The sequence below is a fragment of the Triticum dicoccoides genome, chromosome 7A (genome assembly GCF_002162155.2).
Source record: "Triticum dicoccoides isolate Atlit2015 ecotype Zavitan chromosome 7A, WEW_v2.0, whole genome shotgun sequence".
NCBI lineage: Eukaryota > Viridiplantae > Streptophyta > Magnoliopsida > Poales > Poaceae > Triticum > Triticum dicoccoides.
Genome location: NC_041392.1, coordinates 17,289,172 through 17,300,755, shown reverse-complemented (window position 1 = coordinate 17,300,755; position 11,584 = coordinate 17,289,172). Strand labels below are relative to the sequence as shown.

At 44.6% G+C, this 11,584-nt stretch overlaps 1 protein-coding gene and 1 long non-coding RNA gene across 12 annotated transcripts; both read left to right on the top strand.

The window, feature by feature from the left end:
- The first annotated feature begins 491 nt into the window (after window positions 1-491).
- Window positions 492-8,481, top strand: LOC119329335 (disease resistance protein RPM1-like). Of its 8 annotated transcripts, XM_037602364.1 has the most exons (11): window positions 492-743; window positions 1,141-1,321; window positions 1,570-4,470; window positions 4,572-4,657; window positions 4,928-5,208; window positions 6,978-7,114; window positions 7,187-7,296; window positions 7,477-7,640; window positions 7,749-7,996; window positions 8,229-8,287; window positions 8,377-8,481. In XM_037602364.1, exons 2-4 carry the CDS (start codon window positions 1,206-1,208, stop codon window positions 4,606-4,608), a joined length of 3,054 nt encoding a protein of 1,017 aa, XP_037458261.1. In that variant the 5' UTR covers window positions 492-743; window positions 1,141-1,205; the 3' UTR covers window positions 4,609-4,657; window positions 4,928-5,208; window positions 6,978-7,114; window positions 7,187-7,296; window positions 7,477-7,640; window positions 7,749-7,996; window positions 8,229-8,287; window positions 8,377-8,481. The 8 variants fall into 8 exon arrangements, with proteins under 8 accessions (XP_037458261.1, XP_037458258.1, XP_037458260.1 ...); XM_037602361.1 differs by having other exon boundaries at window positions 7,749-8,287; XM_037602363.1 differs by lacking the exon at window positions 8,377-8,481 and having other exon boundaries at window positions 7,067-7,114; window positions 7,749-8,317.
- Window positions 8,482-8,814: 333 nt separating this feature from the next.
- LOC119329336 lies at window positions 8,815-11,067 on the top strand. Of its 4 annotated transcripts, none has more exons than XR_005159426.1 (6): window positions 8,815-8,892; window positions 8,989-9,059; window positions 9,512-9,659; window positions 9,833-10,077; window positions 10,236-10,352; window positions 10,490-11,067. It is a non-coding gene; the product is annotated as an uncharacterized LOC119329336 (long non-coding RNA). The 4 variants fall into 4 exon arrangements; XR_005159424.1 differs by having other exon boundaries at window positions 8,989-9,063; XR_005159425.1 differs by having other exon boundaries at window positions 8,820-8,876; window positions 8,989-9,063.
- The last annotated feature ends 517 nt before the right edge of the window (window positions 11,068-11,584 follow it).

Genomic DNA, 11,584 nt, shown 5'->3' with positions numbered 1-11,584 from the left:
ACCTTGCCGAAGGTATATACCTTTATACAACTACAACAAGCAGTGCCACTTTGCAGCAATGCAAGAAGCAACTAGAAAGAATACGAAGAGGGCATTTAAAATGCTTCAAGTTGGTTAAGTCGATGAGCACGAGCCCTTGCTCTCATCTGGACGTATAGGTGGCAGAGATGAATGAACAAACGTGTCATGTCTGGAGCTGGATCTCGATGCCGGCCATGCGCGCGCTCTCAGTTATTTCTGTCTGCATATATGGAGCCCATAGACCATCTCCCCTACAGTGTCCAGTTAATTCAAATAGTGCTAGTACTCGCTGTCAAACAGCGGCTGGTACGAGCATGCATGTGCTTGGACAGGACGGTGTGGGGGCAGTCCTAATTTATCATTGTCGAGTTATGAATGCAGTGCAGTGCAACTCAACAACCAGATTAATGAGTTATGAATGATATACCAACACACACTTAAATTTGTCTGCGCTCTGCTGCCCACGCGCGGCATCAATCAATCACCTTGGGTGGTCCTCCTTCCTCCTCGCCTCTGCTTCAATTTCATCCAGCCGCTCATTTTTCACACCAAAGCAGGCAATAGAGGAAGGCTAGTCCTAGTACCACACACCTGCTCACTCCCGTGTACTAGGCCGTGCGCCTCGGCTTCCTCCTCGCCGCGCCCAGGCCTGCGCGGCACCACCACAGAGCGTGCTGGTCGCACTGCGCTCGGGAGGCAGCGACAGGTGATATTTTCTTTTGGTGAGTGAGCACAAGGGTTGGGGCTGCATATTTCAGAAACATCGTCCGGGGAACCCCAGATCTGTTTCCCCTTGCTGTTTTCAAAAGTCCGTTCGAATTTATTTATTTTTGAATTTTCCTAATTCGCCTACCTGGTTTCTGAATTTTCTGAAGGTGTCTTACAAATTATTGTTTTTCGGAAAATGTTGAGATCCATCTGTGAATGGATCTTTTTGAAAGTTGGAATTTGTCATGCAATTATTTGATTATTATTAGGAAACACGTAGGTGTGCTGGACTCATGATGATCCCTAGTGGAAAGATTTCTTTCTTTCGAGATGGACTTGTAAATCACAGCGCATTCTAAATTTCCAAGTGTAGCACATGCTCAGCTCACCTTCTCTTATTCTCTGATCCAGAGCAACATAACAACCACAATTGTTCCGACCACAATCGCTGACGGAAGGGAAGAGGCCACGAGAAGATGGCGGAGACGGTGGTGAGCATGGCGAGATCCATGCTGGGGGGTGCCATCAGCATGGCCACCTCCGCCGCCGCCGCGGAGCTTAGCTTGGTGATGGGCGTGCAAAAGGATATTTGGTATGTGTCGTGCTCGTCCATGCAGTTACTTCTTGTAATCTGTTAAAGCCATCAACCCTCTTACTCATAAAGCATCTAGGTGTTCTTCACGCAAGTTTCAGATCTACTTTCCCTTGTTTGAACACTTCGTTTGTAATGGAGGTGGCAAAGTTCCTCCTGCATTGTTGCATACATGTCACGATCTATAAAATGATGACACCATATGATGGTCTAGTTAAGTTTCTTTTGGACCTTCTTTTGTTTGACAGGTTCATCAAAGACGAGCTAAAGACCATGCAAGCATTCTTGGCCGCCGCTGAAGCAACAAAAAACAGAGACATGCTACTGAAGGTGTGGGCAGAGCAAGTAAGGGACCTGTCCTACAATATAGAAGATTGCCTTGATGAACTTATGGTTCATGTGAGGAGCCAAAGCCTAACAAAACGGCTGATGAAGCTCAAAGATCGTCGTCGGATTGCCATCCAAATTCGCAACCTGAAAACAAGAGTTGAAGAAGTGAGCAGCAGGAATGCACGCTACAACTTCATCAAGACAGAGGCCTCAACGACCAGCGACAAGGAGGTTTCTTACATAGAAGATGTACGTAATCATTCAGCAAGCAACACCGATGAAGCAGAACTTGTGGGCTTTACCAAGCCTAGGGAGGATTTGATTAAGCTGATGGATGTCAACACTAGAGATGGTGATGCCAAAGTTATATGTGTCGTTGGCATGGGTGGTTTAGGCAAGACTACTCTTGCAAGAAAAACTTATGAAAGTAAGGAAGATATTGTGAAGAATTTTTCTTGCTGTGCATGGATCACAGTTTCACAGTCATTTTTCAAGATAGAAATGCTCAAGGATATGATCAGGCAACTTCTGGGTGGAGATTCACTGAAGAACTTGTTGAAAGAACTTGAAGGGAAGGTGGTGCAAGTAAAGGACCTCGCTGAGTACCTCAATCAAGAGATTAAGGATAAGAGGTACCTTATTATTCTTGATGACTTGTGGACCATAGATGCATGGAGGTGGATTAAAGATATTGTTTTTCCTAGTAGTAACAAGAAAGGTAGTCGGATAATAGTAACAACACGTGATGTTGGCTTAGCAAAGGAATGTACTCTTGAATCCCTTATCTACCACCTTAAAACCTTAGAGGTAGTTGAGGCCACAAATTTGCTACTAAAAAAGAGTAGGAAAGTATCTGAAGAAATGGACAAAGTTGAAAACTTCAAGAGCATAGTTGAAAAACTAGTTAAAAAGTGTGGTTGTTTACCACTGGCCATACTCACAATTGGAGGGATCCTTGCCACTAAAAAGATAGTAGAGTGGGAGCAATTCTATAGCCAACTCCCGTCTGAGCTTGAGAGTAACCCAAGCCTTGAAGCAATGAAGATGATGGTTACTTTGAGTTACAACCACTTGCCATCTCATCTTAAGCCATGTTTCTTATACCTAAGCATCTTTCCCGAGGATTCAGAAATCCAGATGAGGCGTCTAGTAGAAAGATGGATTGCTGAGGGGTTGATTAGGGGTGGGACTGGGTTGAATATTGATGATGTGGCAAAAGGTTACTTTAATGAGTTAATCAACCGAAGCATGCTTCAAGCATCAAGGGTGAACATAGAAGGAGTTGTGAAGAGCTGTCGAGTCCATGATATTGTGCGTGATGTCATGATCTCAGTTTCTAGAGATGAAAATTTTGTGCATGTGGTGGGAAATAATGTAACTGGTGCTATGGAGGAGACGTTCCAACATGTAGCATACCATGGTAGCATGTGCCAGAAGACAGATATGGATTGGAGCCACGTCCGGTCAGTAACTGTGTTTGGTGAGAGATCATTGGGGCCATCACCTTCAGTTTGTTCACCTGACATGAGAATGCTCCGGGCCTTGGATTTAGAGAATGCACAGTTTCAAGTAACACAAAAGGATATAAGCAACATAGGATTGTTTCGCCACTTGAAATATCTGAATTATTCTTATCCTCCAGGATATTCACATATTTATAGACTTCCTAGATCCATAGGGAGATTACAAGGCTTACGCACTTTGAACATTAGAGACAGTTGTATTACAGAACTGCCAATTGAGATTTGTAAACTCAAGAATCTACACAGTCTCCGTTGTACCAGAAATTATTCCTATGAATACTTTGACCTGAATGACCCCACGGTATGCTTGTTGAGCACATTTTGTTGGCCTATACTGTTCACACCTTTGGCAGATCCTAGTGTGCGCGCCAGGTTAGTTGCTGAGCTACACATGGCCTGGTCTAGCTGTTGGTCCAAGTCAGAAGGTGTGAGGGTGCCAAAAGGAATCGGCAAACTGACAGAGCTGCAAATACTAGAGGTTGTGGACATCAGCCGAACTAGTGGCAAGGCAATTAAAGAGATAGGTGAGCTTGTGCAGCTGAGAAAACTTAGGGTGGTAACAGAAGGGGTCACCAAGCAAAAATGCAAGGTACTCTGTGATACCATTCAGAATCTCACTTGCCTCCGCTCCCTGAAAGTGGATGGTTCACTCGAGTGGCTGCATCTTGTTTCCTCTCCTCCTCCCCTGTTGAGGAGTCTGAAGTTGGATGGATGCCTTGGAGAGATTTCTGGCTGGGTTGGCAGTCTGATGCATTTGGTCAAGCTTTACTTATGGGGCAGCGAGATAAAGGAAGAAGGTAAAATCATGGAAATACTAGGGCCACTTCCCAACCTCATGCACCTTCGTCTTGGATTCAGATGTTATATTGGGGAGAAATTAGCGTTCAAAACGGGAGCATTCCTGAATCTCAAGAAACTTGATATTTCGAATCTGGCAGAACTGAGAGAGGTCAAATTTGAGGATGGCACCTCACCCCAGCTGGCAATGATACATATCAGTTGGTGCAACTTGGCATCAGGAATTATTGGAGTCAACCAGCTTCTAAAGCTCAAGGAGATCTCACTTGGTTCCCATTGTCGAGTGGCGAAGCTTGCTATGCTGCAAAGTGAAGTGGACGCACACCCCAACAGTCCCGTGCTGCGACTGTCTGAGGAACGGAGCCACCACGACCTGGGAGGCACCGTCGCCCAAGTGGGAGAATCAACAGGGGAATCCTCATCTCTCCATCCCGAGCCTGCAGCTGCAGGAGAGAGCTCACGGTCCCAGGCGGTGGGCATGGCGACGGCAAACATCAGGTCAGCTCAGCTAATTGCTTCTCTTTCCTTCAACTAGTAGCAGCTATGGAGTGCGATGTGCTAATTAGTCTGTACTCTGTTTTCCTTTTTGTGTGTAACAGCCAAGATGATGTGCTTTACACTTACAACTCATGCTGACTGAATCGGATCAAGGCTACTTGCAGTTCCACCATGTAACACTATGCAGGTACAGCTCAAATATTGCACTATTTCCTTTTTTTGGTTTGGCTCGATTTCTAGGTGTCTTGGTCTTTTCAGTTTGTGCTCACGCATTTTAAAGCTGCGCATGCTTGTATACTCCCTCTGTACCACAATACTTGTCGCTGGGGGAAACCATGCAAGCATGATCTCAGTTACATTGTACTCAGCTTGTGAACACATAGTTTACACGTACCCCTGTTTGTAGCAAAGAAGACTTCCTTAATTTTCTACCTGCTAACAGAGTTTCACATCTCAGGTTCAGGTTGTCGAAATAAACTAGTGCTCCGTGTAGTGCATTCAGATTTCAGTTGTGGGCACCCAGGAGCACCACCATTGTCGACAGTTACAAGACGGGACCCAACTTCAAGAGAGGCCAGATGCTTTCTCCATACGGCCGAACATCACGGTTGCATTTCCTTCTAAAAATCAGTATGAGTAGTGGAGCAGGCAACGGAGGGATCGTCCATGGCCTACAGCAGCGGGAGAGAGCTCATCGCAGGTGGTTATCCTCCAGTTGCGAACGAAGAGCATTACGAGGTCAGCAAACTTCTCTTTCGTTCAGTAGTAGGCGCTATTAAGTGAGATTTTAATTTCTACTGTATGCATTTGTTTTCCCCCATCTTATCTTCATATAAACGACACACAGATTGTTTTTTTTTTTAGAAAAGGAGGGCGACCCCCGGCCTCTGTATCAGGACGATGCATACGGCCACTTTATTAATTATTGACACAAGACCGTACAGAGTCATACAACAATAAGTCTAAAGCCACCAAACTAAGCAACAACTGTCGCTATCCCTATCCAGTTGATGTAGAGGCGCTGAAAGTCTGGGCCTCATACCAAACAGACCACGCAGCCAAACCTAACCATCTAAAGACTTGAGGTCCCACCCAGGACGCCTGCCGGGCATGGGCATCCACCAGTCCGGCGTGCTTCTCAACCAGGACCCCTGCCGGGTACGAGGCCGCCGCAGCCACCTGCCACGAACCCATCTTCAGAGTTGTACTGCTGCATCAACCTTGGCCGGTCCAACTGCCGCCGACGCCACCATGACGCCAGGCAGCGTCACCCTCCTGCGCGAGTCCATCTCCGCTCATCAGGCGCCGAGTCTCCACTACGCCACGCCGCCGAGATCCGCCGTCATCAATGGAGCAGATGAAACACCGCTCCTCCTCTTGTCCCCTTCAACCAGCACTCGCTCCAAAACGATGCCCCCAGGAGGGAGAACAGTACCGATAGCACCGTCATCGTCCGATCCGGTAGACCCAGATCTAGGGTTTCCCCCGGAACTTCCCGATCAGGTTGATGAGACCTGCAACGACGATGCCTCCAGAAGGAAACGACGTCTGAGACGCCGCCATCGTCCGCCAAGACCGCAGTCTGGCGCGATTTTCACCGGAAGCCACGTCTTCCCGATCTCGTGGCTGGCTGGAACCGAGCGGAACCTCGCCACGAAGACGTATGTTGCCGTCGGTACTCCGGCGGAGATCCGGCATCTCCTCACCGGTCCCTCCACGCGCCGCCAGTCGGCGAAAGGCCTCCCGCGACGGATCCAAACGGGGCGTTGGATCCGCAGTAGCCGTCGTCACCATCAGATTGTGTGTTGTTGATTTTATTTTGTACACTTAATCTCTCTGTGTTTTAACAAGATGTCGTGTTGTACACGTACAATTCAGGCTGATGCTAGTAGCTGGTCTTTTCCCTTGTTCTGATCTTCATCTCTACCATGCCGCAAGTATAGCTTGCTCTGTTTTCCCTCTGTTTGTTTGATGAGCAGTTTTAACATGGTCCCTCTTACCCCCTCTTTTTACATGAGAGGTAAGAGTATAAAATAGATCTTAGCCGTTGATCTCATCAATGAATGGCCTTCTTACCTCACATGTAAAAAAAAGAGGTAAGAGGGACCATGTTAAAATTTGCCTTTGGTCCCTCTTACCTCACATGTAAAAAAAAGAGGTAAGAGGAGAGTTGGACTATTCAGTAGCTTGGCAACTCTCCTCACATGATCATTTTTGTGAGATCATTTTTGTCGGTAGAGGAGAGTTGGACTATTCAGGACCATTTTTTTGCGTTGATCTGGTTTGTGAAATGTCTGTTACCATTTTTGTCGGTAGAGGAGAGTTGGACTATTCAGTAGCTTGGCAACTCTAGCATTCTATTTCCAGCATGTTTTAGTTTCTATGGAAAATTCTTGCTTATTCTTCGCATCAAATTCATCTAGTTGTACAACAGATACTTTCCCTATATGTTAAGAGCTCTCTTAAGATCCTCCAACCAAGTCTTTTCTTTGCATGGCAAACATTAGATATTTTCAACCAGCGACAAGCGGGGGCATTAATTGCATGATCACTATTCTGAAAAAAAAAAGTTTATTCTGAGAATGTTGGTGTCCAGGAGCAACTATGAGATTGTAGCGGCGCATCCGTGAATAATGAAGCTTCAGTGAGTGAACATCCGAACCATCTCCTGTTGTGAATGGACCAAGACTCGAGTACTGAACTGACTGCGATGTAGGGATCTGCAGTGAAGTTGGAAACTGAGGGCTCCCTTTGGAGTTCGCAATGGCTCGACCATCCATGCGGATCTGATGTGTGTCACCTGTGAAGGGATCATACTGATAAATGGTCAGTTCAGCAACTTCTAACATCTCATTTATTTCATAGTCCTCATGTTAGATTGTTACATATGCTCTGTTCTTCAATTCCTGAACACCCTGTCTATATCAAGAGTTCCTCCCCTCGTGACAGAGATTGACATCTAACATGCATGAATTGGACTAATGTTCTGTATGTAATACGATTCAGCAGGATAGAAGAAGACGAAGATCCAATAGAATACTGATGATGCACCACTAACACATGGGCTATGTTCATCCTACTGTGTCCATAATTATAAAGATTCAGCTGGGCAGAAGAAGAGGCCAAATTGTTTCTCTGTGTTCTCCAATTCTCCGTGTGCGTACTTTGTGGTAGGCTTTTTTTTTGTCACCTACATGTTAGACTGTTCAGTCGATTAACTGATGCCATACAAAGAATCAGTGATGATGACACTAACACCTGGGCAATCCTTCATGCAGATCTCTGACGTTTTAAACTCCGGCGACCTTGGAGCAAGCTACAACATTATTTCCAGAGCTCCGACACGACCGGTCGAGGGTTTAAAATGGACACCTGCTGGGTGGCCCAGGTCCCTTTCGTAGAAGGTGATCGGTTCTTCGCCATGGAATTGATCAAGTTGGACTCCCAACAGATTCCAGTCCACGGAACATCAGGTGGCTGCATCTTGCAGCATTCACCGGATCATCGCATGATCTTATCCTACTATGTATGTACACTTGTTCAATTTGTTATTGCCACTATGGTCTGTAGTTCCTTGCAAAAGAAGAATTAGAAGACATGCCAATGGAACTCATGCAGTAGCCAGATATGATATGACTGCTCTGTTTTCCACATGTAACATCATCTGAACATACCACCAGCTCTCTAGTTTTCGTTGGTTTCACTTTGTATTTTGCAATAAAATTGCAGTTTCAACATTTTTTCTTGTAAACGTTTAGATAGAATGGGGCCGGATTCAGTAGCAAATTGGTTCAGATTCAGTATGGGATGATGCCAGGTCTGTCTGTACCCTTGGCATCCTTATGATCAATGGTATCGAGCACCTTGCAAGTGGCAAGGAGATTTCACTTCGTTGGGATGGTAAAGTGGGCAGGCTTGGTATGCTGCAACGTGAAGTGGACGCACACCCAAACCATCCCGTGCTGCGACTGGAGAAGGAATGGAGCCATCACGACCTGGGTGACATTGTCCACGGATCCACTATTGTAATACATGTGGATGAAGCAACGGAGGGGGAGGAATCATCACCTCTCCATCCCGAGCATGCATCAGCGGGGGAGACCTCCTCCTCGCAGGTGGTGGCCGTGATGACGACCACGGGGAGCGACAGGTCAGTAGCTATTTTCTCTTTCGTTCACTAGTAGTAGCAGATAAGTATCAACTGAACTGATGATGTCCCTTAATTTGATGATGTTGTAGTTGTAGCAGCCAAGGCCCTAACATAAGGGAGGTCCAAGGCTCTGCTTTGGTGGAAGACGATTTTTGGTCCTGCAATTCCGACGGCGACGATGCTTGATGGTTGGTTGATGCTCCACCCTTCGTTGTTCAGATCCACTGCTGCTTCTCGAAGACTCCCGTGCGCACAGGTCGACGCCTTCGCTGGTACCTACATGTGGCATTTCTGTCTGTTTATTTCATGCCATATGATCCACTGATAGTTCAATTGGGTATCTGACGATGTTTGTCTCTCCCCAACAGGAGGTGCTACTACGGATGATATATATAGCCCTAGGTTTTCCCTTCCCCTTGCTTCGGAATTCTGATGCCATGTTGGTACAGCTCAAACCTTCTTCGACTTTGTTTGATTCCATCTGATATTTGGTGATATTTGTCAGACTTTCTTTTGTGCACACCAACCCGTTTAATTATCTCAACGTCTGCAAGAGATTATGTCTCTTCTACTGAATTTAAAATTGAACACAATTATCTTTTAGATGCATATTTGGTTGTCATAAACTCTGCTTCAATGCAATGTCACTTCCATTGCTATTTATCTGTAGGACATATGAAGCTTAGATGTTATAGTTCCCTGACTGCAGCCTGCAGGTGGCTGCTTTTTATGTCCATGGTCTCTAATTGGGTATTCTTTTTTCTTTGAAAGCTAATCCACTTTGTAGCTCAGATGAAGATCACATTGCTTGTTTGTTTGTAAAAAGATTGATAGACAAATCTTTCAGTGTTCATTCTTCAGAGTAAAAATAACAGAAATGTTGATATCTAGGAGGAACCGGAGCTTCACAGACATCCTATGCAGCCAAGGGGTACTGAATAATATCAAGCAAAGTTGGAAGGCATGGGATTTCTTTCTGATCCAGGAGGGAGTTCACATGCTCAACACTCGACAGTCCACTTCCAAGGCATGATAGCTGGTCAGTTAAGCAAGTAACAACTCATTTTCAGTTAGTATCATGTTAAATTGTTCAGCGTGTCCCCCGCAAAAAAAAAATTTGTTCAGCGTGATTTTGTCATGTTGTTTTCGGCTTGAACACATAACAGATTTCTGATAAAATGAACCCATGCATGCTCTGTATATGTATTTCAGTTGGGGAGGAAAAGGCAATGGACTATACAAGACAAGATACCTGTATCAATTAAGCTGCATTGCTATGATGCAATTGGTCATCGTGTTCAACTTGCAAGTTCGCTGCTGGTGGACTCTATGCCACAAAGTGAAGCTAAGATACAACATGATGTTCCTACGCTGCGAATGTCTTAAGAGTCGTTCGTTCCATGCTGACAGGCCAGGAGCCAACTGGAGGAAGGTATAGTGCAATGGAAGTACTAGAGGTGCCCAACGACTTGCCTTTTGCTCCTTCTTTGGTTTTTGTCTTTTTAGGCCAAAGAGTATGCTACTCAATGGAAGGATTACACTCTGCTAAACTTCTACTCCTTTAGGAGCAAGGCAGAAGTTGGTGTTTATAATGTGTAGCATTTCATAATGTCAGGAATCTTGATATAGGGGGAGCTGGAGGAACTCTGACAGATGAGATTTGAGCGTGATGCATACTTCTGCAACTGATGAAAATGTTCTGAAGTATGGACTGTGATCACCCTGATGACTGGTCAGTTCATTTACATCCCCTTTTCATGTTGTAATGTTGGATTTTCCATACACTTATGGTTCTTGGTATCATTCTCAGTTTGCGAACATGCATCTTCTGATGATATTTACTAATTGATGCCCTGCATTTGATCTCAGCTGGGGAGAAGACGTTGAAAATGCAAAGGACTACACGTGTACACCGCACGAGATGCTGCTACTAATTAAGCATTTAAGCTGCATATACATACTGTTATGCCGCAATTGGCCATCACTTCAGCTCTCGAAACATCCCTGCTGGCTGCCGGCCTTTGATATCGTGCAAGGCGAAGCTGGAGGGATCCTGAAATTTTGCCGCTGTGAATGGAAGATGAATGCATTGATCTTGAGGCTTCAATGTGGCAGAGGCGAGTACACCATTTTGAGATCTCAGAAGGAGTTTACAAGTTAAAATTGTCGGCCCAGATGAAAAATCGGTTCTTGGGGAACACCATTGAATGGAGTGGCTGATCAACCTGATGAGAAGACCTGCAATTTTGAATACAGAATTGCTCTGTTTTCTAGTACTCTGTTGTTTTGTAGAGATGGTGCATTACTCTCCATTTGTTGCTGCAACAATGTACTATGTGTTTGTTTGTAAACAGAGAATGATGACTGCATCAGTTTTTTTTCCCCTAAAAGGAGGATTACACTCGGCCTTTGCATCAAGCAATGAACACAGCCATAAATGATTGCATCTGTTGTTATCCATTGTCCGCCAAATATGCCTGCTATATATACACTGTTAACTCTGATTTTCATTCTGCTATATATTTTTTGAAAAGGTTCATTCTGCTATTTATACTCATGTATTCCTCGCAAAAACAAAAACTGCGATTTTCATTGTATTAGCTTTAAAAACTACTAATCGACAATCCGTGCATCCACACGGTCTAGCCTATGATTTTTTTATACTAAATTAGTATACAATGTATTTTTCATAAATTTTAAATATCCATCTAAGTCAAGCTCCTCATTTATTTTGTCAAAGTGCTCCAAAAAAATAAGTTCATTTGATAAAATCTCATCTTATCACATTATTCATGCAAATACCACAACTGGAAAATTTATTGCATTTATCTATCTAGTTATCACATCATTCATGCAAATACCACAACAGCTTGTCAAAGAGTTTTAGATAAAGTATCATAGACATTTGCGATGGCTCTCAAAATGCAACTGTTTATCTAAATTTTAGAGGAAACAAGATTAAGT

What these genes read in the sequence shown, in the direction of transcription:
- LOC119329335 (XM_037602364.1), top strand. Translation starts at nt 1,206, where the DNA reads ATGGCGGAGACGGTGGTGAGCATGGCGAGATCCATGCTGGGGGGTGCC. An exon ending in GGCGTGCAAAAGGATATTTG is followed by an intron (nt 1,322 to 1,569) that starts GTATGTGTCGTG and finishes TTTGTTTGACAG; the next exon opens with GTTCATCAAAGACGAGCTAA. An exon ending in ATGGCGACGGCAAACATCAG is followed by an intron (nt 4,471 to 4,571) that starts GTCAGCTCAGCT and finishes TGTGTGTAACAG; the next exon opens with CCAAGATGATGTGCTTTACA.